This window comes from Xenopus tropicalis, chromosome 6 (genome assembly GCF_000004195.4).
Source record: "Xenopus tropicalis strain Nigerian chromosome 6, UCB_Xtro_10.0, whole genome shotgun sequence".
Lineage (NCBI taxonomy): Eukaryota > Metazoa > Chordata > Amphibia > Anura > Pipidae > Xenopus > Xenopus tropicalis.
Window position 1 is genome coordinate 69,864,738 of NC_030682.2, and position 27,599 is coordinate 69,892,336.

The 27,599-nt window shown below is 38.9% G+C and overlaps 1 protein-coding gene across 2 annotated transcripts in view; it reads left to right on the forward strand.

The window, feature by feature from the left end:
• Window positions 1-601: 601 nt before the first annotated feature.
• marchf6 (membrane associated ring-CH-type finger 6) overlaps window positions 602-27,599 on the forward strand; it is a 68,678-nt gene continuing 41,680 nt past the window's right edge. Inside the window, exons 1-5 of one of the 2 annotated variants that reach the window (XM_002938318.5) lie at window positions 602-777; window positions 7,893-7,992; window positions 23,126-23,199; window positions 24,288-24,431; window positions 25,679-25,751. In XM_002938318.5, coding sequence (XP_002938364.3) covers window positions 759-777; window positions 7,893-7,992; window positions 23,126-23,199; window positions 24,288-24,431; window positions 25,679-25,751 — 410 coding nt within the window. In that variant the 5' untranslated portion in view covers window positions 602-758. The remainder of the gene's footprint in view (window positions 778-7,892; window positions 7,993-23,125; window positions 23,200-24,287; window positions 24,432-25,678; window positions 25,752-27,599) is intronic. The other variant, XM_004915322.4, reaches the window with a different exon arrangement.

The window sequence follows — 27,599 nt, forward strand, 5'->3', positions numbered from 1 at the left end:
GCTGGCTGAATTCTCTGGATGAGCTGGGGGCCCTCCTTACACTGCACTGTAGGATAGGAACCAATCAGCAGCTAGGCTGACCTGATAGGGAACTGAAGCCTGTCTTTGCTTGTGTGAGTGCAGGGCTGTGATTGGCTCTCCCCCTCCTACTGTGCTTCTGGCAGGGACCATTAGGACACGCCCACTCTTCATTTCACACTTTACAGAGAAGTGATAGGATCTATAGGGAGCTCCAATAAAGGGGCCATTGTTACAGATAGGATTAATTTTTAGGACAAAGTGAAACCAGCACATTATATTATTTATAATTGCCTACAAAACTAGGGTTTTTCCCCATTTATCCAATGTCTCCTTTAATATACTAATGTAAATACATCCCCTAAATGTCACGTACCGCATAAAAACACAACCAGCCATAGCAGCCACTATTTCCTCCTTTTATACGTAGAAAATGACAAATATCACCCCTCTTCTGCAAAATATTTAATTAATACTTTTGTTAAACAGCCCTACAAGTCTAGCTCCGCGGTCGTCACTTGCGCACCTCCTCCTTCAGCAGGCATATTTACGTAACGTCACTTACTCGGTTCTCTTGTGAGGTCTGAGGACCAATAGCGATTCTTGTTTCCTTTGGTTGCTGGAGGAGGGGTTTCTGCACGTTCGATGTAGTTGCTGGGCCTGTACGGGTCTGGAGACGGGGGTGGAGTTCAACTGGAAACGAGCTTGGGACACGGAACCTGCGTCACAGGCCGGACAAGATGGAGACCGCCGAAGAAGGTAACGGAAGAGATTCTACTTGTATTATGTGTGGGCATATTTATAGCTGATCTCCCCTCATCGCGATAAGTATAACTAAAGATGTGTACTGCCGTAAAGCTTGCACCCCTGTGAGGTTTATTAAGTATTTGGCCCTTAGAATGTGTTTAGGATAATGACGTTTATTTGCATTCATTACATTTATTTCTTTGCAGTCACAGGAATGTTAATATCCTTAAAAGTCTAGGATGTTTGTTTTAATTTCTGCTGTGATGTTGAGTTTTGTAATTGCACTCTTAAGCGCACATCTTTCAAGAAGAAGACCTTCCATAACACACACACGTATTGGCCTTTTTCTGTAAATTATATAGATATGTATTATATGTCAGACCGACTTGTCAAGTGTACATTACACAGAGAGGAATCATGGGAGTTGTGGCATAACCTGCATGTGTAGAGTTGGGTGAATGTTGCTGGTGTAAAAAGAAAAACATGTAAAAAAAAAAAATCCTGCAGCCTAACTAGCAAATTGCTAGAATCCATTGGCATTTGTGATGTTTAAATTACAGTGATTTCATATGAGCTGCAAAATAGATTTGGCCAAATGCTAAATTGAATCCAAATTCTTATTTGCATATTTACATGTACAAAATTGTATTGCATGAAAAAATTGTCACGTTTGGCTGTCCAGTACTTTACAGATACCAGTATGAAGCAGCAGTTCCCTTCTCTGTATAGAAGCCTCTATTGATTAGATGCTGAAACAATGATGGTGGGTTCTGCTTTCAGCATTAATGAGGTTGGGCACTAGTGTTGTGTGATCAAGCACAACTTGTCAGTGTTTCACTTCATTATTAGTGTGGTTAAGGTTTGGTATCTGTGCAGGCCAGTTAGGTGCTTCTCCACTTGGCATAGGGGTATCATGTTGAAAGAGGAAAGACCTTTTTCAAACTGTGTTAACAAAATAAGGATGCACAGAATTTTCAACACTATTGTTACATATATACATATACATATATACTATTGTTTGCTAAAGCATTATGGTTGATTTTACGTTATTTATGGCCCTAACCTAAACCATGAACAGCCACCCCAGACCATTATTCCTCCTCCACCACCTAACATTATAGTTTTTATTGCGTTTTAGGTAGCATTTCTTCCAAAAACAGATGTATGTGGCAACTCAGTCTTAAAATTTGAATAAAAATTCCTTTGCATCATCTTTTTAATTAAATGAGGGTGAAAAGATTTCTTTAGTTGTCTCTATTTTGCCTTGTGGGAAATAACTCTTTGTTGATACTAGAATAGCAGTTGTTGTATGTATGTATGTATGTATATTTTTTATTTATAAAGTGCTACTTATGTACGCAGCGCTGTACAGTAGAATACATTAATACAAACAGAGGGTTAATAAGATAATAGATAAATACAAAGTATAACAATAAATACAAATAAATACAAGATACAGTTGCAATAAGTTAAGAGTCAAAGACACAAGAGGATGGAGGTCCCTGCCCCATAGAGCTTACAATCTAGATGGGAGGGTAACTTACAGACACAAATAGGCAAATATAAGTGCTGTAGGTCACAGTGGGTGACATTACAATGTAAGTGCTAGTTCCCTGGTCAGGTGCTGGGCAAGTGCTCCAAAAGGTAGTCTTTAAGTTTAGTTTTAAAAAGACTGGGGGAGGATTCTCTCCGGAGGAAATCAGGGAGGGCATTCCAAATGTAAGGGGCAGCAAGGCAGAAAGGTTTAAGGCGGGAAACAGCAGTAGTAGTGGGGGGTGCAACCAAACAATTGCTCTGCGAGGAACGAAGGAGTCGGCCAGGAACGTACGGAGACACAAGGGAAGAGATGTAGTGAGGAGCAGAGGAATGGAGGGCTTTGAAGGTTAAGAGAAGGAGTTTGTAAGATATTCTTTGTTTAATGGGAAGCCACGATAAGGACTTTAGCAGGGGAAGGGCCTGAACTCTACTGGATGAGAGGAGGAGAATTCTAGCAGCAGTATTTAATATAGACTGTAGGGGGGAAAGATGGGAGTTAGGGAGGCCGGTTAGTAGCAGATTACAGTAGTCCAGTCGGGATAGGATGAGAGCATGCATGAGCAGCCTAGCTGTTGCAGTAGAGAGAAAGGGACGGATTTTGGCAATATTGCGTAAGAAAAAGTGACAGGTTTTGACAGTGGAGTTAATGTGGTCAGAAAAGGAGAGACTGGAGTCAAAGATCTCCCCCAAACAATGCGCCGAATCGACAGGGTTGATGAGGGTGCCATTAATAGAGATAGAAAAGGGGGGGGGGGTAGGACCAGGCTTAGGTGGAAAGATCTTTAGTTCAGTTTTTGTTAGGTTCAGTTGTTCCTGGATTTTTATGTTGTTCTGGTTGTATTGGTTTTTAAATTTGTGATTTCTAGATTTTTAAAAATCTGAATAAACTCTATTTTATCAAACTTGAATTTTGCTTATTTATTAAAAAATACATTGATTTTGGATTTTATCTATCATTTTTAATGGGTCTACAAACTAGAGTCCTGCATCAGGATGGGTACTTGCAGAATACCTGCAAAGTGGTCAGGTCCCTGAACATGCTGCTGTTACGTGGGTACCCTCCTGAGATACCTGGGCTGATTGCAGGCTTTCATTCCCCCCCAACTCCCTGACTGTTGATTCGCCTTTAGTGTGACCTAACTTACACCCATTGGTGGAAGGCAAATCAGCCAGGTCAGGGAGTTGGAGTTGAATGCAAGCCTGCAATGCCCAGGCTTGCATGGGTCCAAGGATCAGGTAGCAAAGACAGGGTGCTAAATAAGTGGGTCTGGATCAGGTTGCAAGTTAACTGGTCTGGGTTGGGCACAGGTCTGCCCAACTGGACCTGTGCAGGACTCTACTACAAACTAAATAAGAAAAGCTAAAATTGAATAACAGCATAATTTTTTTTCTAGGGCAACTTGCATTGATTTCTACGTAAACGTGCAAGCTTTTAGATGCCAAAGTTTTACATTTGAGATTTTCTAATTTTTTTTTTTGTGCTTAATAAAATATTGAGCATTCCATCTTTGAAAAACCATAATTTGAATTTGGGAGTATTTACTCAAAAAAAAAAAAGTATGACTGGTCCGAATACAAAAAAATCATATATTTTTTTTTTTTTTAAAGGTTATTTATGACTTTTGCGTATTTTCTGTGACTTTTTCGTACTCTGCACAACAAAAAAAGCGACAAAATCGTACTGTTGCGCTGAGTACGAAAGTTACAAATTCATTCAAGCTTTGGTATCATGACTTTCCTTGGCCCAAGTTGGAGCTGTAGAGTGCCATTGAGTCCTGTGGGAGGCTTCCAAAATCATGCACAGAAGGATCAAAATCAGCAAGGTTTTCCTGCATTTTACGATCGTTCAAATACGAAAAAAATCGTACTTTCGGCCATTATAAGATCAGATACGATTTTTTAGTATATTGAAATACGATTTTTTTGTACTTTAAAAAGCACGATACAGTAAAATCGTATTTGATACAAATTTTTGCATTGTGCTTTTTAAACGTACGAAAATCATACTTTGATATATCTGCCCCTTAGTATATTAATTAAAGAAGCCTTTTATTTTTGTCATCCATCCTTGCTGGATGGGTGAATGTATTTGTCTTTACAGCTGCTTCACAGGGAATAATATACAGTTTTCCTCTTTTTGCCTTTTTTTTTTTTTTTTTTTTATGTCTCTACCTGGTACCTCCTGGGATGGGTGAGTTGTTTGGGAAAAGTAGAGGCAAAAACTTTGTCCAGAAAAGTATAAGGGGTGAAATGGTTGAGTTTGAATTTTTTTTGTTCTTAAAAAAACTCAACTTATGGTTCAAAAACTCAAATGTCTGGTATTTATTAAGTGCAAAAAACCCAAAAACTGGATTGCAAAAAATTTGCCTTTTAATAGCTTGCGAGTTTCTATTGAAGTCAATGGGAGTTGTCATAGGCAAAGTCAAGCCATATTCTAAAACTCGAAAAATTTTAGATATTTGAGTTTTTTATTCAAACAAGTTTCCCTTATTAATAAATGAGAGACCATTCAATATGTGAGTTCATTTGATTTAAAAAAAACACTCACAAATTCAAAAACTCGAAAATTAATAAATAAGCCCATAAGTGTACTGTATATCCACTAATATGAGCAAAAAAAATGTTAGTTATGTTTCTAGTTAAAAGCTACAGGGAGGCTGCGATCACCAAAGGGACAACCATATTTTAATTTTTTAACAGTCAGGTTGAGATGGGGTATGTGGTTCCCAAGAAAGTAATTGTGCATCTCTGTTACTATTTAGGCAGCTAACAAAGTACAGATTGTCAGCCTGCTGGTAAGTGCCCTGGTGGAGGCACATGCAGCAGAATTCTGCAAACAAATGCTCACAATGATATTTACCCATTGTCCAGTTCTTTGCAGGACCAAGCAGGTAGTATTCCTAGCTTCAACTAGACGATATTGCAATTACTGAAATGGTTATTTTTGTTGATGGACAAAGCACTTTTTAATGATCATTTCAAGATAAGTTTGGTCCTATGATAACGAAAAGATATTTTAAAAATCTTAACGTGTATGGACAGATTTAGGCATGATTTCTATCTTCCTTATGTAATATTATTTCTAAAAGGAAAAATAGGCATAAAAAAAGATAAACTCATTCCAGACAATTTCCGTCATCCAGGGTTCCAGGGTAGTACACCTTTGGATCATGTCTACTTCAATACAGTCTTTTTTTTGCTTTATATGAAGGTTGTCAGCTTGAGGGTAATCCTGTCACAGATTTCTTGGGGTAGTGGGTGGCAACTAAAAAGAAATAGAATATAGAAATCTGAGTGCAGCATTTAAAATAACATAAACAACTCCACAAAATGTGTGTGTCCCAAAAGACAACATTCTCTAAATGAAATGTTATACCTTTGCACTTTTCAACAACGAACCTCATTTTCCTCTCATTTTGCTTCCCAGTTTTACAATGTAGTCAAATGGCTCTGCAAAGTGGCAGCATCCTGCAAAAATAGAAACAGTACTTTCTATGTCCACATGAATAATATATGGTGCTGGCTTAACTTTGCTCTAAAAATTAATACACTGTGTAAAAATGGCCCCTTTATTGGAGCTCTCTATAAATCCTATCAGGTCTCTGTCAGTGTTTCAAATAAGGGGTGGGCGTGTCCTAACGGTCCCTGCCCAAACACAGTAGGAGTGGAGTAGCCAATCACAACCCTGCAGAGACACAATCAAAGACAGGCTTCAGTTCCGTATCAGGTCAGCCTAGCTGCTGATTGGTTCTTAGTGCAGTGTAGTGTACAGAGTGTTGCCGGCTCCCCTGCACATCCAGAGAATTCAGCCAGCAGGAAGAGGAACAGATGGATTGGACTAGTAGGGTTTTTTTGTTTTTTTTTAATAAATCAATCTAAAACACAACTTTTTTTCAGCACAATCCTTCTATATTTAGAAGAGTATAACGTGATATGTCTCCTTTAAAATCCAAAGCTATGATTGCTAAACATATCCACTGTGTTCCTCAGAGACAGTCTGTTCTATCCAACGTGTATCGGATTCCAGCAGGTTATTACATATGAGTGATTGCATATGATGTAATCGCCTCAATCATTGCACTTGAAAGCAGCTGTACAGGTGAAATCCGTCAGGAGTGATGTTATCATGCAGGTCAACGACCACATTAAAGGGTTTTTTTTGTAAAAATTATAAAGCCTGTAGACTCAGTAGTGTTAAGTCCTGATCTAAATCCAGTTAAAATCTGTAGAATTATTTCAAGATTTTGGGTACACACGAATGATTGAACAAACCTGAAAATCTGAAGCCTGGAGTGTAAATCACTCTTGAGCGGGTGTGGGATCATCATTATCTAGAATACTTCAAACATGGGGTTTTCCAGATACATTATACCATAATTTGGAGCACCATGCCTTAAAACTGCTAGAAAAATTTTAATATAATAAAATTAAAGTATATGGCACTTGGTACAGTCTAATTATTACAGAGAAAAAGCAAATCCTTAAAAATAAAAAGTGTGGTCAAATAGGGCTCTGTGAAAAATAGCAATTCCATATTTCACAGCATCATGAATACCAGGTTTCAAGATAATAGCTTACATATATTACTGCAAGAGGCCTGAAACTGCAGAAGGTGGCTCTACAAAATATTAAAGTAGCCCATTCATTAAAGTACGAATTTCGTATTGGACGATTGGAAAAAAATTGTACTAATTTCTGATGTGTGTAAATTGTGCGAAAATTTGTGTCCTGGTTGTATGAAAATATCGTGTTGTGATCCGAAAGTTACGAAATTTTCTTATCCAAACTATCGTAAACGGACTTTGAAACTTCGATGCTTGATTTTGGAAGCCTCCCATAGGACTCAATGGCACTCTGCGGCTCCAACCTGGACAAAAGATAGTCATGATACCAAAGCTTAAATGAATTCAGAAATGTTCGTAGTCATTGCGAAAAATACGATTTGTTTTCGTGCAAACTTACACAGAACGACACAAAAAGTCACGTAATTGTAACGATCGTAGTCATTACGAAAAGTTCTAAACTTTAGAAAAAATACAAATTTTTCACAATCGTAGTCATCGTGCTTTGATAAATGTGCCCCTTAGAGATCAAATAAAAATAGCATATTTTATAGTTTTTTAAGATTGTTTATTATAAGCTATATTCTATAAAATATGTATAGTTAAATAAATATCACAAAGCACAAAATTGAAATATAGCAATCCAAAGAATTGTTGAAAGTTCTAATACTAATGCAAGGCACTGTATATGCAGTTGTTTTTCTTAGGCAAGTCGCACAGCGTTTTCTCTGTGTGAGTAGAAATGCAAACGAAAAAATGGCCAATAGACTGACTTCCCGTACATGGTGTGTATGCACTGACGGCAAGGCATTGAGCTGTCAGAGTACACAGTGGGCAGATTTTGGTGTTATAAGCAAAAGTATGCATTTTTGTGCTAAAATACACTCGATGTATGTGCTAATAGGCCTTTCTAGTGCATGGCTTTTCCTGTACCAAGTGTGTCACTAGCCTTAATCACAATTTATTTTCTCTCTCGTTATTTATTTTTAATATATCACATGGTTAATAATTTGTTTTGCTTTTGCCCAGAAGATATATGCAGGGTTTGTCGGTCAGAGGGGACCTCAGAGAAACCGCTTTACCATCCATGTGTTTGCACTGGTAGTATTAAATTTATTCATCAAGAATGGTAAGTTTTATAATGCACTTAGAAGTTGTTGTTTTAATTATATACGATATGGTTGAACATTAGTAGTATTGGTAGGATTGCTAATTGGGCATCTCTGTCAATGTACCATGTTAGCATTGTGTGGTGCATAGATAGATGGGGATGTGAAAGGGACCTGCAGGTGGCCTTACCATGTATCTCTTGTAAGGTTCCTGTTCATTCTGGCTGATCCTTTTGATACTGTATGTGATTAGCTCTTGTGTGATTGTCTTATCATAGTCAATATACAAAATATTTTTCACATAAGGAAACATAAATAGTCATGTTTTATTATTTTTTTTTATTAGGTAAATGTTTGAAAGTTATTTCTTATATTGGATGCCCAGTTGATTATATTGTGTATGTTCTATGTAAAGGCAAAATACCTTCACTTCCTTTAACTCTTACTCTAAAGAGTATCCAGAAGATCAAAGCTTTCCTTCAGCAATTTAGTCTCATCTTGTTTCTACAGTACAAGCAGCATATTTCATTTATTTTCTAGTCCAGGAGAGAAGCTCTGCCACCTTTTCTGTTCTGAGCTCTCCTCTCTTTGACTATGAAGATAGTCAGAGGTGCCTTCTGCACATGCCTGATTGATTTGCAGCCGACAAATTATATTGTAATAAATGACCAAATAAAGGTGGCCATACACATGTAGATTTTTAAAAGATTTTTAAAAGATCTTTTGGTTATTGTACAACCAAGCTTATCTTGAAACAATCATGTATAAGTAGAATTTGTCCATCAATAAAAATGACCTTTTCAAGCCATATCATCTAGTTAAAGCTAGGAAAACTGTGGGTCGCTGCTGGTTTGGCCTTGCATACGATTAGACAATGGATAAATTTTATTGTTAACAGTTAAAATTTTCAAACCTGCCCAATCGATTTTCTGACTGATGTTGGATGAAAAATTGCTAGAAGTACGATGATAATTTGACAATTTGTTGTTAAGGAGATAAAAAATCGTTGTGTGTGGCCAGCTTGAAGTGATACTGACACTTAAAAACTACTCTTCAAAATATTAATGCACGTAAAAAGTTACCTATAGGTCATGTTTCTCATTTTTTTACTGATAGTGCTGTTTTGTAAGTAATTGCTTTTTGAAGTTCCTAAACCTGACTGTTTTGCCAATCTGACTGCCCCTTCTCAACCTGTCAGTTATAGCTTCTAATGCTAACAGCCTACTGCTGCACAAGTATGGCAGCCCCCTCATAGAGGAACAGGTTGGATCAGATAGGTAATGTAGAAGTATTGGGCAAATACATTTATGCCAAAATTATAAAGAGCATGCAAAGACAATGTTATGACCGTTGTAAAAAGGGTTTTATTGGTGGTGTCAGTATCTCTTTAAGTGTGAGTGTAAATAATGTCTATGTTGATTAATTGACTGATGTAACCTTGTAATAGAAGTTGTAGGCACTATTTCACAACAAATATTTATTTGGTGCTCCAAAGCATATGTATATCTTGTATAGCCTGTGAGATGTGCTTGAAAAGGAAAACTCCCTGGGATACCACACCTTCTCTAATGAAGCTCCCAAAAACACTAAATGCATTAGGAGGGAGGAGCTCAGGGAACATGGAGCACCCTGTCCTGGTATGGTTTATTTTTTTTTTAAATGTTAAATACATTTGATTGTTTTGTGCATCAAATAAACATTTCATGTTTGATACTTGTGCTATATTATTTATCTAGGGTCTAGGGCAGTATTCACTAGTGTGTCAGGTGTGATATTTCGTATAATTGATTGTTCTGATGTAACTTAGCATGTATGTGTTCCCTTGGTTTTTGGATAAGCTCAGTAAACAATATGAGCAAGAAGGGCAGATCTTGGTACTTAAAATGGCAGTTTTTCTATATATATATATACTTACATACATACAAATGCAGCCAGATCCTTTACCATGTTGTCACGTTATGTCTCTAACTGGTTATCCAGTTAACACAAGGAAAAAAAAATACAAGTTGAGGCATGGTTTATGACATTTACTACTGTTTTTTGCTGTCAAGGTTTCTGGATGTGGTTGGAGGTTCAGTTCCTTAAACTAATGCTTTTTCCTTCTTTTAACTTTGCCTTCTGCTTAACACATTTCTTTTATTTTGTTTTCCGTTTTTTTGCTAGACCATGATTCCTTTGTTTTCCTCTTCCACTTCACATATTCTTAATGGTAGAACGTCAGAAGTGCAGTACAGATTTCATATATTCCTCAGAACTGTTCCTTCAAAAAGATATGGCAGCAAAATAAAGACAAAAGAAAGTAATGGGGTGCAAGAAGACAACATAATAAAATGCTGATTTTAATATTGATTAGAGAGAGAAGAATTTTGGATGGAAAAGGGAATTGAACCACCAACCTCTTACTTTGCTGCCATATGCCTATCCCACTAGGCTATTTGATACATTGTTACCTCTGAGACTTCAAAACACCCTTATTTTTATTAGTTACTTGATAAAGCTGTAGTGTGAAATAACACACTTTTCTGCATGCAGTTTAGTATTCAAAACAATAGTTGGATTTGCTTGCAGCATGCCCCTCTAGGTATGTATATGTATGTATGTATAACTTTATTTATAAAGCGCCACAAGGGTACGCAGTGCTGTACAATCTTACAAAATACAAAATTACACACAAGGAGGACAAGTGTTATAATAAATAAATACAATAAATATATATAAATGTACAGGGAAAAAGTGCCATGTGGTATGAGACACAGTAGGAAGGAGGTCCCTGCCACATAGAGCTTACAGTCTAAGTGGTCGGGTAACATACAGGCACAAATTGGAAGGTAAGAGTGCACCAGGTATGGACATTTGCCCTTAAGTGCAGGACTAGACAAAATAGTGTTTTAGTGCTCCAGAAGGTAACAGCTGTGCTTTTTCTTAAAGAGAGTGGGTGAGTGTTCCCTACAGAGGGATTCAGGGATAGAGTTCCAGAGGTAAGGAGCAGCAAGATAGAAATGTTTAAGACGAGAGAGCACAGTGGGGAGGAGCGGAGGAGATGACCGGGAACATGCAGGGAGACCAGTGAAGAAATGTAGTGAGGAGCAGAGGAATGAAGGGCTTTGAATGTTAGCAGAAGGATTTTGTAAGCTATCCTTTGCTTAACAGGCAGCCATGCTAGAGAGGTTAAGTGAGGCTGAACAGGTTCCCTCTTCGGAGAGAGCAGGAGGATCCTGGCAGCAGAGTTTAAGATTGATTGCAGGGGAGAGAGGTGGGAATCTGGTAGCCCGGTTAGTAGGAGATTGCAGTAATCTAAGCGGAAAAGGATAAGGGCATGTATTAGTGTTTTAGCTATTACTTGAGAAAGAAAGGGGCGTATCTTTGCAATATTGCGGAGGAAAAAACAGCAGGTTTTGGCAGAGTTATTAATATGGTTAGATAAGGAGAGTGACTGGTCAAAGATAATTCTGCATGCTGCCTTGGGGTTAACAGGGTTGATGGTCATGCCATCAATAGTAATGGTGAAAGGAGGAGAAGGGCTAGGTTTGGGCAGGAAGACCATGAGCTCTGTTTTAGCTAGGTTAAGTTTGAGGTGGCGTTGGTTCATCCAGGAGGAGATAGCCCAGAGGCAGTTAGCAATCTGGGTTTGAACATCAGTGGTTAGTGCAGGGGTGTCTAAATATATCTGGATGTCATCTGCATATAAGTGATATTTAAGACCAAAAGAAGATGCAGGAAAAGGTGATGTACCGTGTTAGCCAGTCAAAAATGTTTACAGGGTAACCCCTTTGAAATAAAAAATAACAAAAGTGGTATAAAGGTGATACCTTTATTGGCTAACTAAGATAATCATAGCAAACTTTCAGAACATTTTAGTTCCTTTTTCAAGCTGATTACAATGAAGCTGTGGTGCTCTCTGATATATATACAACATTCAGCTCATAGATCAAATACCCAGAAAAAAGGAATATTTGTGCGGAAGGTGTTAACAAAGTCATATAAACTCTCCAGAGCAGCGTTTTTCAACCGTGTGCCGCGAGATGTTGCCTGGTGTGCCGTAGGTGCAGACAAGACTCCCCCGTCCCCTCTGGGACACCTTCCACTTCCTGGCTCCCTGATGCCCGGAAATCGTCACTGCCTGTGACGTCATCCGGCATCGGATCCAGGAGGGCGGAGCAACCAGAGAGGAGAGGCAGCACTATCCTGCCCTGGCACAACCCGACCGGGGGGAGCAACTGCCCAGGCCCTGCCCCGACAGACCAGATCCACCAGGGGCCAGGCCCATGCACAGCCACCCTACTCCCCACCGGAGGACAATCCCGGGACACCCCTGGATGCCGCACCCCAAGACAGCCTGACATGTAAGAAAACAATTAATAATAATAATATATATATATAATATAAAATTTTTGTGTGTATAAAAAAAAAATAAAAAATCAGTGGGGGGGTGGGTTTGTGGAGAAAAGGTCCCGGAAATCAGTGCCACATCGCCATCTAGTGGTGAGATTGGAAAAGCCTTTTTTTTTTTTAACATTAAATGGTAGGTAGGTAGGACAATGCTCAACTCTTGGCCAATGTGCGTTTTGTTGATGGTGATGCAATTAGAGAACTTATTTTTTTGCAAGGCATTGCCAGAAAAAACAACAGGAGAAGAAATTTTTCGGGTCACATCAGAATACCTTGAACAAGGAGGACTTAAGTGGGAATACTGCACAAGTGTCTGCACCGATGGAGCTGCAGCCATGGTCGGGTGCACCAAAGGCTTTGTAAGCAGAGTGAAGGAAAGAAATCCAGATGTGATTGTTACGCATTGTTTTTTACACCGCGAGGCCCTCGTAGCCAAGACTTTACCAGCAGCCCTAGTTCATGTGTTGGATGATGTTGTGCGCATGGTAAACTTTATAAAGTCACGACCCATGAAAAGTCGCATATTTTTAGCTTTGTGTGAGGAGATGGGAGCGAAGCATAAAACCTTGCTGTTTCATACGGAGGTCCGGTGGTTGTCGCGTGCCAAGGTCTTGGCTCGTGTGTATGAGCTGCGGGAGGAACTTAAAGTGTTTCTGACAAATGAGAGGTCAGATTACGCAAAGCAGCTTACAAGTGATGAGTGGTGTGTAAGGCTGGCATACCTGGCAGATATATTTTATCATCTGAATGAACTGAACACACGAATGCAAGGCAGAAGTGAAAACCTGCTTACAAGTACAGATAAAATAAATGGATTCCGTTCAAAGGTGCAACTCTGGCATCAACACTCACTCAATGTTCACACTCACCAAGCAATGGCAAGGTGTTCACACTGCTGCACTGTGTGAGATAATAGTTAAACATTTAAAAACTCTTGAGGAGAAGTTATTTTTATTTCTCTTCAGTCTCCACTGAATGCCTTGACTGTGTTAGGGACCCTTATAGCTCAGCATCAGTTGGTGGAAAGGACATGACTTTACAGGAACAGGAGGAACTAACTGAACTGAGACAAAATCGTGGTTTCAAGCTAAGATTTGCTGATCTACCTTTGGACAGTTTTTGGTTGGATACCGCCAAGGAGTTCCCCCTTCTGGCAAATAAAGCTATTTTGACATTGCTCCCATTTTCCACTACATATCTGTGTGAGATTAGCTTTTCAAGCATGATTGCTATAAAAACCAAATACAGAGAGAGACTGAGAGTTGTTGACGAAGAGCTACGTGTGTGTCTTTCTTTGATTCCAGCCAGAATATCAGCTTTGTGTTCAGCCAAACAGGCCCAGGTTGCGCACTGAATTTTATAATTTTTCACTATTTTGTTTACTTAATATTTCATGATAAAGTAATTATAAAATACTTTCTTTGTGTTTATTTGATTCCTATTCAAGAGAATTACTTTATATATAGTCAATATAGGCACAGAGTTAAATTTTTTAACATTTTCTAATGGTGGTGTGCCTCGTGATTTTTTTCATGAAACAAGTGTGCCTTTGCCCAAAAAAGGTTGAAAAACACTGCTCCAGAGAATGAAAGGAAGGTATGGGAGTGCAAATTAATGAAAACTTTCAACTCTCTGGAGAAGGGACTGAACCTGGGCCTTGGATTTATGGCAAATTATATAGATTAAGAACTGCCTGCACCCAGCCTGAAAATACAAACATTTGTAGAGACACTGGGCCAGTTAATCACATGGAATTCCATTCACTTCACACTTCAGTAACTTACCCTAATTTATATCAAGTCACTTTGATCCACATTATCCTGTACCTTATCTGTTTGAATCTGTTTGTCCCTTTATACCACTTTTGTTATTTTTTATTTCAAAAGGGTTACCCTGTAAACAGACCAAAAGAAGAAATAAGGTCTCCTAAAGAGAGAGTGTACAGGGAGAACAGCAAAGAACCACGCACAGAGCACTCCCACACTAAGCTGAACCAGGGTAGAGGATTTGTTAGCAAGAGCAACAGAGACGGAGTGGTTAGAGACATAGAAAGAGAACCACGATGCATCCTGATCCCGGATACCCAGAGAATAGAGAATTTGCATAAGGGCAGAATGGTCGACAGTATCAAAAGAAGAGGAAAGGTCTAGGATAATGAGGACTGAATAGCGTCCTTTGGCCTTGGCAGTCTGGAGATCATTTGCCACTCTATATAAGGCCATCTCAGTGGAGTTTGCAGGCCGTAAACCAGACTGCATAGCAGATTATGGGTGCAGAGGAAGTTAGTGACACGAAAAAAGACAAGACGTTCCAGGAGTTTAGAGGCTAGGGGCAGGAGAGAGATGGGACGGTAGTTAGCAAGGCAGGACGGGTCCAGCGTAGCTTTTTTAATAATGGGTTTGACACATGCTTGTTTGAATAGAGAGGGAAAAGTACCAGAAGTCAGAGAGGAATTGAATATGTGTTCTCCATCAAAAGAAAAATCGGATTATTTTTGGCCACAGTATCAGTAGAAAAGAGCAATGGGTAAGCTCTATAAGAGCTCATGGACTCTATAGCTCATGGAGAGAGAGATTAGTTGCCGGTAATAAATCTCTGCTACTTATATCTCCAAAATGCACTGGCAACAAAGTGGATCGTCGGTGGCATGCACGTCTCTTTATCTTTCCGAAGTTGCCTGGACGAGGAAACTGCCTGACTTCAAAAAAGCAAAGCAATGCTTACGCCTTTCCACCGGTGATCCACTTTGTTACCAGTGGAAAGGCATTTCAGAGAGAATCTCTGCAGTAGCGGAGATTTATTGTGGGCAACTAATTTCTTAGTGGGGCATCAGTGTTACTGCATTGGGAAACCTTCCACTCTTCAGGCCCCCCCTTTTTTTTTTTTGCTTTAATTTGACAAGATAACTCAAGGGATAATTTATTGGTAATTTAACTAAATATTTCTTAAGTGTTTTTTAATACCTGTACTGAACTTTTTATATTTTACTTTTGAACAATTGATGCTTTCATTTCTTGGGGAGTATTTTTAAAGGGGTGGTTCACCATTGAATTAACTATTATTGGAATGGCCAATTCTAATCAACTTTTTATTTGGTCTTCATAATTAATTTTTATGTTTTTTTTTTAATTATTTATCACCTTCTGCTGACACTTTGCAACTTTCAAATAGGGGTCACTGGCCCAAAAACGATTGCTCTGTGAGGTTAAAGTTTTATTGTTATTGTTACTTTTTATAATTTATTTTTCTGTCCAGGCCCTCTCTTATTCAAACACCAATCGCTTATTCAAACCACTCTCTGGTTGCTAAGGTAATTTGGATCCTAGCAAACAGATAACTGCTTCCATTCCAAACTTTAGAGCTGTTGAACATAAAGTAACAAACTACAAACAATAAAAAACGAAGACAAATTGCAAATTGTTTTAGAATATCACTGTCTAAATCAGGGGTCGGGACCCTTTTTGGCTGAGAAAGCCATAAACGCCACCTATTTTGAAATGTAATTCTGTGAGAGGCATACAATATGTTTAAGCCTCGATTTGCGGGTGCCTGTGGAGGACGATGCGGCTTCAGGCCCGTTCGGCCGCGGATGCTGCGGGGCAAGGTAGGGTGGGTCCCAAGGATGCGGGATGCAATGCGGAGGAGGGCGTGGCCTGTGCTCGGCGGATAGAAGACGCGTTCTAAGCCTTAGAACACGTTTTCTATCCACCGAGCGCAGGCCACGCCCCCATTATTTTTTTTTATTAAAGATTTGGCAGCGAGCCAGATGCAGCCATCAAAAGAGCTTTAGTCTAAATCATACTAAAAGTTAACTCAAGGGTCAAGCAGAAAAATGGAAATGAAATTAAAGGAATGTGTAAAGCAGAAGGCCAAGTTAGAGGAAGGAGAAAGCATTTGTTAGTTTTTAAAGGAGAACTATACCCCCGGGCTATAAAAGCCCCCTTAACTATCACTGCCTTGACCCCCCTCATCTCTCCCTTATCGCATAGTTTCTAAGCTTAACAACTGTCCCTATCCCTAACAGCAGAATAGTGCAGCAGCGTACCTGGCTGACATCTTCTTAGCAACTTGCAGACACTTAGGGGCACATTTACTAACCCACGAATGGGTCGAAATGAGTCCGATTGCGTTTTTTTCGTAATGATCGGTATTTTGCGATTTTTTGCGATTTTTTCGGCGTCTTTACGAATTTTTCGTTACCAATACGATTTTTGCGTAAAAACGCGAGTTTTTCGTAGCCATTACGAAAGTTGCGTAAAATCTGGCGATTTTTCGTAGCATTAAAACTTGCGCAAAAAGTTGCGCTTTTTTCGTAGCGTTAAAACTTACGCGAAACTTCGCACCTTTTAAGTTTTAACGCTACGAAAAAGGCGAAACTTTTCGCGTAAGTTTTAACGCCATGAAAAAATCGGGCGATTTTACGCAACTTTCGTAATGGCTACGAAAAACTCGCGTTTTTACGCAAAAAACGTATTGGTAACGAAAAATTTGTAAAGACGCCGAAAAAGTCGCAAAATGTTCGTTTTCAAGTCGGAACTTTTCCAATTCGGGTCGGATTTGTGGGTTAGTAAATCAGCCCCTTAGGGTCTCTCTGCGCATGCACAAGCAGGGTCCATGATAGGGACAGTTGTTAAGCTTAGAAACTATGCCATAAGGTAGAGGTGAGGGGGGGGTCAAGGCAGTGATAGTTAAGGGGGCTTTTATTGCCCGGGGGTACAGTTTTCCTTAAAGGAATTGAACCCCCAACTTTTCACACTGCTGCCATGTGCCTAACCCACTAAACTAGGGACCCCCAACCTTATTTACTCATGGGGTGCCAAATAAGCATTTTGTTTAGCTGCTCTCAGCCGCATATTTTTATGCAGGCTGGGAGAAACGAATCCGCTCCCAGTGCAGCTACAGGGATATACAGTATATTATATAACTAGGGATGCACTGAATCCACTACTTTTGGATTTGGCCAAACCCTGAATCCTTTGTTAAAGAGTCGGCCAAATACCAAACCAAATCCTAATGAAAATCATGAAAATCATGCTTCATGGTCACTCAACGTGTTCGTTTATGCACTGCGTGCATTGGGCTTTATTCTTATAGCAGAGAAGTAATTGATTATGACTGTTTGTGAATTGGGACATTTAAACTTGCTTTATTTTTTTTTTTTTATTCCCATTTAAATTTAGTAGGAGTTGGAGTCGGTTCATTTTTTGCCGACTCCGACTCCAGGTACCCAAAATTGCCTCCGACTCCACAGCCCTGCTATAAACTGTACCACTCAATTGAAAAACAAACTGAAATCTTTTAGGTGGAGGGAAGAAAACCAAAAAAACTAAAATAATGTGGTTGCATAAACTTAAACTTTTGATTTTATTACAGCACTCAGTCTTTTTGGGTATGAGTCTATCAGCATGGCACATTTTGACGTTGCAGGATTTGCCCACTCTTCTTTGCAGAAACACTCCAAATCTGTCTGATTGCGAGGGCATCTCCTGTGCACAGCCCTCTTCAGATCACCCCACAGATTTTCAATCGGATTCAGGTCTGGGCTCTGGCTGGGCCATTCCAAACCTTTAATCTTCTTCCGGTGAAGCCATTCCTTTGTTAATTTGGATGTATGCTTTGGGTCGTTGTCCTGCTGAAAGATGAAGTTCCTCCTCATGTTCAGCTTTCTAGCAGAAGCCTGAAGGTTTTGTGCCAATATTGACTGGTATTTGGAACTGTTCATAATTCCCTCTATCTTAACTAAGGCCCCAGTTCCAGCTGAAGAAAAAAAGCCCCAAAGCATGATGCTGCCACCACCATGCTTCACTGTGGGCATGGTGTTCTTTTGGTGATGTGCAGTATTGTTTTTGCCCCAAACATATTTTTTGGAATTATGGCCAAAAAGTTCAACCTTGGTTTCATCAGACCATAACACCTTTTCCCACATGCTTTTGAGAGACTTCCGATGTGTTTTTGCAAAATGTAGCCTGGTTTGGATGTTTTTCTTCGTAAGAAAAGGCTTTCGTCTTGCCACTCTACCCCATAGCCCAGACATAAGAAGAATACGGGAGATTGTTGTCACATGTACCTCACAGCCCAGAAATTCCTGCAGCTCCATTAATGTTGCTGTAGGCCTCTTGGTAGCCTCCCTGACCAGTTTTCTTCTTGTCTTTTCATTGATTTTGGAGGGACATCCAGTTCTTGGTAATGTCACTGTTGTGCCATATTTTCTCCACTTGATGATGCCTGTCTTCACTATGTTCCATGGTATATCTAATGCCTTGGAAATTTTTTTGTACATTTCTCCTGACTGATATATTTTAACAATGAGATCCCTCTGATGCTTTGAAAGCTCTCTGTGGACCATGGCTTTTGCTGTGGGATGTGACTAAAAAAAAGTCAGGAAAGACCAACTAGAGCAGCTGAACTCTATTTGGGGTTAATCAGACGCACTTTAAATGATGGCAGGTGTATGCTGACTCCTATTTATCATGATTTTGAATGTGATTGCTTAATTCTGAACACAGCTACATCCCCAGTTAGAAGAGGATGTGCACACTAATGCAACCACATTATTTTAGTTTTTTTTGTTTTCTTCCCTCCACCTAAATGATTTGTTTGTTTTTCAATTGAGTGGTACAGTTTATATGTCACATTAAAGGTGGAAAAAGTTCTGAAATGATTAATCTTTGTCTCATTTTTGTACAGCACAGGGACCTGACATTTTACCAGGGGTGTGTAGACTTTTAATATCCTTTGTACATATGTAAATTAGAATACAAATGGGTTACAAATTTTCAACCTCCATGTTTGTGACAAAAAGTCACGTGATTTTAAGGATTTGGTTCGTCCAGGAGTGTGGATTTTGCCGAACTCGAATCCTGCTGAATCTAGGCCGAGTCCTAAACTGAACCATAGATTCAGTGCATCCCTAATAGTAACTTAGTAAGTTAGGTTGAAAAAAGACTTACATCCATCAAGTTCAACCTTAATGCCTGTTGATCCAGGGGAAGGGAAAAAATTCCATCTGAAGACTCTAATTTGCCCCAGAGGGGGGAAAAAATTCCTTCCTCACTGGATCAACTTGTACTAAGAGCTATCACCCATAACCATGTATTTCCTCTTATGCTAAAAAGCAATTCAACCCCTTCTTCAAGCTATCTAATGTATCAGCCAGTACGACGAGGGAGGGAATTATACAACTTCACAGCTCTCACAGTAAAAAAAATATTTAAAAATATTTAACAGAGCCTCCTTTCTTCTAATCAGAATGGCTGGCATTGTGTCAGTTGGAAGGACTAACTGGTAAATAAGGCATTAGAGAGATTATTACATGATCCCCTTATTTATTTATACATAGTTATCGAAGCACCTCTTTTCTAATGTAAACAAACCTAACTTGGCCAGTCTTTCTTCAGACTTTCTATACCCTTTACCTGCTTAGTTTCCCTTCTCTGGACCCTCTCTAATTCAATAATGTCCCGTTTGGTCACTGGAGACCAAAACTGACAGGCATATTCTAGAATGAAAGCATAACCCCCTCCTCCTGTGAATCTATGCCCATTTTAATATAGTTCAAAACCTTGTTTGTCCTTGCAGTTGCTGACTGGCATTGCTTGGTACAGACAATTTTATTATCTACAAGGACTCCAAGGTCCTTCCCCATTATGGATTTGCCAAGTGCAGTCCCATTAAGGGTATAGGTGGCGTGCATATTTTTACATGCCAGGTGCATGAACTTACATTTATCCACATTATGTTATCTGCCACTTAGCCACCCATATTGCTAATTTGTCAAGATTTGTCAAGACCAACAGACCTTATTTTAGAAAGTAGTCGTTTGTAGGGCACGTTATCAAATGCTTTCGCAAAATCCAAATTGATCACATCTACTGAAACCCCACTGTCCAGCATTTTGCCTCATCATAAAAAGCAATTAATTTTGTATGATATGACCTGTCCTTCATTAGAAGAAAACCGCACAAGCTCAGGGTACATGGAGCAAGCTCATCCTTCTTCCTTCTGTGTCAAAATCCCTGGGCCGGCGCATGCGCAGTAGTGTGAAAAGCCGACTTTTTTGTTTAATTTCGGCTCTTCACTCTATTGTGCATGCGCAAGCGTGCAAAGAAGGAAGAGGAGACCACGCTCGCAGCTACCCTGGGCTGTAGCGTTTTTCTCCTAATGGGCACCAGCCCAGTGGTAAAATGTAAGCGATTAAAATCACTTTGGGGTGCCTAACATTTTGGCACCCCAAGTGACTTAGCCTTTCCTTCTCCTTTAATATCATTTTAAATGACAACCATTTTTGTTCTGTGTTTTTAGCAGAAAACGTAATGCCCTAATATATGATGTGAAGCACTGCCCTTAAGGAGCTAAAATTTGCTTTTCTAAAATTCAGGGTCTTTGTTGCCCCAGTGTATATTTGTTTTTTTGCACCAAACATCAAATGAAAATTATGGTCACTATTACCCAGGGGTTCAACTGCTTGCACATTTGCTATGGAGATCACTAGATCCAGTATAGCATGGTCTCTAGTTGGCCCTTCAACAACCTGTGACATAAAGTTGTTCCTTTCGGTATATTTTGGATTTGTATTTACAACCTTTAGCCCAAGAACTACAGAGTTATATCCGTAATTGGGAACATCTTATACAACAAATAAAGGATGTACCAACATTACCTATTGGGTGCCTCCTGGCCACATTAGATGTCAAGAGCCTATACACCATTATTCCACATAAAGTTGCTATTGATGTTTGCAGAGAAGACCTCCATATAACTGGACAGACATCTCCCCCTACTGAATTTCTAATAGAATTACGTCGACTTGCGCTAGAATGTAATTACTTTAGATTTTTAGATCAGTTATATTTACAGTACCCAAGCCATCAGGTTGAACAGGAACAGAATTTGTTTCTAAGTTCCCAATTTGACACTGATAACCAATCCCTTTGCACATCTATAAAAAAAAAGTTGTGGCCCATGGTATCATCTGCTGATAAATTGTAACATGAAACCTCCTACTTTGGGGGTCCATAGAGGACCTAATCTCAGGGACCTATTGGTACATACTGGTATCGCCCCAAGTCCTATTAAAACCAGATCTTGGATCCCTAAAGCTAAACCTGGGTGTTATAGATGTAATAATTGCATTCTATGTAATTCTTTACTTACAGGTGATAGTTTTGCCCACCCCCACTCGGGCAAAAGATATAAAATTAACCACAGACTGACATGCACTTCAGACTTTGTGTGGCATGATGTATGTGGGCAAAACCATCACTACACTAAGAGAGACTGGGAAACCATAGGGCAGGTATCAAGAAAGCTCTTGCCAAACAGGAATCCACAGACATTAAAGGACTTTTGGTTAAACCCAAGGACAATGAGAAAGAAACAGACTAAGAAAAAAGCATGGGAACAACCCGTAGCAAGACATTTCGTGAAAATGGCTCATCCTTTACCCACCCTCCATTGCATGGCAATTGACTATATACTACCGCCCAAAAGAGGAGGAGATAGGAATAGATTTTTACTACAGAAAGAATCCCGGTGGATTTAAACTTTACAAACAGTGGTTCCAAAAGGACTCAATGAAACTTTGCCTTTAAGTTGTTTTATTTAAACTTTCTGATATTAGTTGAGAAAAGTGTATTAACAGCACTTGGGAGTGCAGCATGTTCTTTGTGATGACCATCCTTCCCTGTTCATAATGTATTAGGGTAGCAGTTGCACCTTGTATCCTTACAATGGAACTTTTCTGTACCGGGGATTATGAAACATCTACGTAGCACAAATCGAAACCTTGTATACTGAAGCGGTGAATAAATTCAACAAAGTGCATGGCACAGTTCGTTATGTAATATACGCAGTACTTTCTTAAAATGGTTACACAGTATATCGATCTATCTTCTTGTCAGTAGAAAAGTGTTGCGCTCACCCTAGGCATGTACTACTGCAGTTGGGAACAGTTCACATCAATGTGATTTGTTAAATTTATTCACCGCTTCAGTATACAAGGTTGCGCTTTGTGCTACATAGTTGTTCCATTATCCCCGGTACACAAACATTACATGTTGTCTTCCCTATGTGCATACAACTTTTGGGTTGTTTGTTTTTTTTCTTAATATTCTTGTTTATACACATTACTGTTGATTTCCCCAATAACTGACGTGTAGATGAAGTCATCCCACTTTTTCCTGCCACTGAATGTTTATTAGACACTGATTTTGCTGTGTGAGTTAGTTTGAAAAAGGCTAGTGACATAGCTGAAACCTTAGTCTTCTCAATAAACACCAAATTTATTTTCATATTAAGTCACAGTTGCCCAGTTAGGTTGAAAGGCACATCTTCTACTGCATCACATCCTCTTCTGTAAAAGATGCCAGATGGAGCATGCCCAGTTAAAGCTAGGTTTGGGGTCAGTGTTAACTGCACAGGCTCATGCAGGCTTCATCCCAGAGATATGAGAGATGATGATTTAAAGTGGCGCAAGAGTGCCTGCAGCCCCGATTTGCATCATTATACCAGGAACAGAGAAAGACAGCAATATTTTTTTATTTAACATGTAGTTTTCATTGTTTCATCAATACTTTCAGTTACTTTATTACACTGCAGGGTCCGATGTGAATGATGAGCAGATGTGTAAATGTATTTGTACTTTTTAAGAAAAGATATCTTGTTTTCTTAGAGAAACACTTATCATGCATGTATACATTACATTAGAAAGGCCTTGTATGTACATTTGTGACTGCGTGTTCTTACAAATGTATTTTTATATTGCAGCCTAGTTCTTTGGCTTAAACACAGCAGGAAAGAATACTGTGAATTATGCAAGCACAGATTTGCGTTCACACCAAGTAAGTTATTGTTTTAATATTTTCTGTTGAGCCAGTCTGTACAGGAAATTAATCTTTCTGACTTCTAAAAGCTAAATAAATGTGTCCTTTTCTGTAAGGCAGATTTTCCTAACAGGAAATTTTTAATTAATAAAACATTTCTGGGGTCATACTGGATTCCCTGGTTAGTTCATTTATTAATCTGTCCTGTTCTTTCTGTGCATATTTTAAATGACTGGCTCGTGTAACTTAAAACTTAATTATGTATAAACATTTAAAGTACATGTCAGGGAGTGCCCCCCCACATATAAAAGTTCAGGTGCATGTCATGACTGTTACTGAAAAATGTGAGGAGCAGCTTGGTGGACACCTTGCATATAGCTTAGGTATTAATCATTCATTTGATCTAAAAATTTAAATTGTTACCTTTTAAAAATTACAAGAGTTCTTTATAGCTCTTTTATAGTCAGTATGTTAGTTAGTTGTAGGCATGTACTATTAGTCATTCAGCAGACTTGTTTTGGAATCCAGTTACAGATCTGCCATCATACAGGTAAAGATAGAATGCAGTTTCATGCATGTCATATTTGTCAAGCTGCTTTGATGGGAACGAAGACTGCCTGGCATCCTGTATTTTCACATGCAATCTGTTTAAAGACTGCAGAACACTATATTTATTCTGCAGAATGCTTTACCAGTAAACCGCTCTAGAATCTCCCTCCATTTGTTTAAGATAGCAGCTGCCATTTTAGCTTGGTCACAGTAGCTTCCATGCTGCAACTCTAACTCAGATCACTCATTCTGATGGGAGGGGGAGTGGAGGGGGGAGCAGGAGAGAGGGAAGAGCTTTGCAGACTCTGCCCCTGGATTTTTGTGAGAGAGGAAGTCTGATACCAAAGTACATGTGTAAATAAAAGAAGACAAGACATCCTGTGTTTCTTTTGATAGAGGGCTCAGTGCAGCTTTTCTGTGAGTGCTTATGGCTGTATTTACATTGACCTTTCTGATACAGCTTACTTAGTTTTTACCTTTTCCTTTTTCTTTAAGCTTATATTATTTTTAAAAGTTAGAAAGTGTTTATTGCTTTATCATTTTACACTTGTTGACAGTTTATTCCCCAGACATGCCTTCCCGGCTTCCGATTCAAGACATCTGTGCTGGACTGATTACAAGTATTGGAACTGCTATCCGATATTGGTTTCATTACACACTTGTGGCCTTTGCATGGTTGGGAGTTGTACCCCTTACAGCCTGTAAGTAAATACTGACACTGCATGTGTTCTCCATAATTTGCAAACATAATAATTGCTGTTTTCTAATTACTTAGAGAAAAGAGGAGCTTTGATGAAGTATCTTGCTGTCCCATAAAAAAATTTTTATAGTGTAAAGGTGGGCAGATTTTAGCTACTGATTTGGCCTCTTCAGACCCAGTTGATCTAAGGCCAGTGTTACACAGGGCAGAGGATCATGTTGGTTCAATAATGTGCTTGCATCTGGAGTCATTGTATACTCCCCAAAATTTGAAAAGTGTAAAGAGGGACACATGTTTATGAAATAAAAATTTTTGACCATGCCCATAGTTGTGACCACAACCCTAAATGCCACTCCCATTATTTAAAGTTTGAACACATTTCTGGGGGTTTTGGGGTCTTGTTTTATGTCTTATTACAGTTGTGCTCAAAAAGGTGAAATTGCACTTTAAGCTGCAAGTCTCAGTTCCCACAGGAGACCTGTTAGCTTATTAGTTACAATTGTATCTAAGTGCAAGTGTAGCTTTAGTTTTCTGAGCTCTCCTGCTATAAGCTACTTATTTCATTAAGTTAAAGAAACATTATATCTTTTTTTAGTGTTCAGTGCAGGAGATCAAAGAGAAATTAGGGACTTTTCAGTAAGAATCCAGGACTGCAGCCTGAGCTGTTAAAATAGAGACTGTCCCACGAAAATTGAGACAATTGGGATGTCGTGTTGGTCCTGGAGCAGTCACACTGAGGGGAATTTGGCACTACACTGCATATGTGAGCAGTTTTGTGCCAATTTCCGCATCATGTGCCTGTATGTGGACCGACGCAATGATTCTGTGTGCAGGAACATCAATCTGATATGCATGTATCTGTAGGCCGAGAATTCTTCCCATGTGGGACGAATTGGGATAACAAATACTACTTTTGATAGAAATGATGTATAATGTTATAAATTAACTCTGAAAATCAAATTTATATTGTTGCTTAGAATTATATATTTTCTTTACAGTTTGCTTTTGTATTTGAGATCTGTGCCAAATTAGAAAATAAACCACAAAAAAAGTGTTGATATGGGATCTCTAATAATCTGAGTTCTGTATTGTGAAAACAATGTGAGACATTGCCCAAATTACTGAACCTAGTTGGAGAAAAACAAAGATTAAAGCAAAAATGTGCACACCCATAAAGCAATTCCTCCGATATAAAAAAAATATATTTTAATTTATTAACAAGTAGTAAATATTGTTTGTTCTTGCTAGGTCGTATCTACAAATGCTTGTTTACTGGCTCCGTGAGCTCACTACTGACATTGCCCTTAGATATGCTGTCTACGTAAGTACAATCTTACTGATCTACCTCACTGTATTGGTTAGTATGTGTGTTTTCAACAGTATTTGATATATCAGCTGATAAAGTCTTCTTCATTTTGGTTCTAATATTTTTATTACCTTTGTCACAAATTCTTCAACTAATTACTTGTGGTATTTGTATTTTGTTTTGCCAACATTTCTCTGGAAGAATATTTGTGACTGGGACCAGTTAGTCATATAGAAATGCTTTCTGCATGGTAGCAATATATAGTATGGGATATGTCGTGGCAGGAAAAGGCTTTAACTGCCAACGACGTGTCTCGTACGTGCCACTTCTGCAGAGAGTTTTTAGCAATGACAGCCCTTTGGACAATGAGCCAAGGGGGCTGTCATGTCAGTCCTGTGACGCGATCATCGCAGGACCGACCTCTAAGCAGCAGACGTGATCACATCAGGACAGGTAAGGTGGGGTTTTTTTTGCACTTACACACTTACACTCACTTACATACATTTACACACACTTACAGCACACAATTTAGCAGGTTTTTGTTGTTTTTTTTCCATTTTGCACACTGTCACACAACTTTTTCACATGTACACACATGTATACACAAATTTTTATTTTTTATTTTACCACTATGTTTTTAGTTTCTTTTCCCTAAAAACTGTATATTTTGACAGCGTGACTATTGGATCAGATATTCTGACCACTAATTACGCTGTTGTGTGACTTATTTTGAAGTTTCACTAATTTGCACAATTTGTAGTTTTATTGCATTTTTATCCCTTTAAGTGTTCCTAATCTGTTTTTAGCATAGCTTTGCCATGTGTAACTTTAGTGTACAAAAATATCTTTACCTATTTTGAATTCATCATAATGTGTACTTTCTAAAAATATATGGTATTCTGGGGGTCTCTGTATAGTTAGGGGGTGTTACATAATACGCTGACAGGGGGCTCTGTGTGCAAAAGCTGAGTTGGCAGGTGAGAAATCCTTATGCGCTATTTTCATTTTGGGGTCAGTACATACTGCAGACTTTGGTATATCTATGCATATTGGGCATCAAACTGTTCAGTAGACCTCAGGTGTTTCTATTTGGGGTGATTTGCCTTTGTATGCAAGAAATTGTGAGAGATAAATGCGGCAAATTGCAACATTTTTAGGCTATTTTCTGAAATGTCATAAAAATCTGCAAACTTAGAAAAGCTTTACAGCTTGGTACTTTGGAGTAAAAAGAATTGTGTACCCATTATAGATTTGGCGGAATGTGTACTTTCCAAAAATATATGGCTTTCTGGGGTGAGTGTACTTTTTTGTAGCATTATCCCACATAAAGGATGTAAATGTGTTGATTTTGCAGGAGCTGAAATTATAGTTCATATGGGGGTATGTTCCCATTGGGGCCCCTACATGCCACTTACTTAGGTAAACCTATACATAATGGGCATCATACTGTTCAGTGGACCCCTGGCGTTCAAATTCAGGGTGTTTTATCTTGGTACCTAATGCTATGTGGGACATAACATGCTGCAAACTGGAAGCTTTGAGGGGATTTTTGGAAGTGTTATCAAAATTTCTTGGAATGCTGTACAGCTTGGTACTTTGGAATAGAAATACACTGGTACTCATTTTAGATTTGAGGGAATGTGTACTTTCCAAAAATTTGACTTTCTGGGGTGAGCATACTTTGTACTCGCTTTATCCCACATATAGTGATGTAAATGTGTTGATTTTTGCAGAAGCTGAAATTATAGATCATTTGTCTCAGTATGGACTTCCAGAATTTACTGCAATACTACTACTTGTTAAAGACATTAAGTTCTTGTCATCTCACCAATATCTTGTAAAAGATTGTTAATTGGCAACACA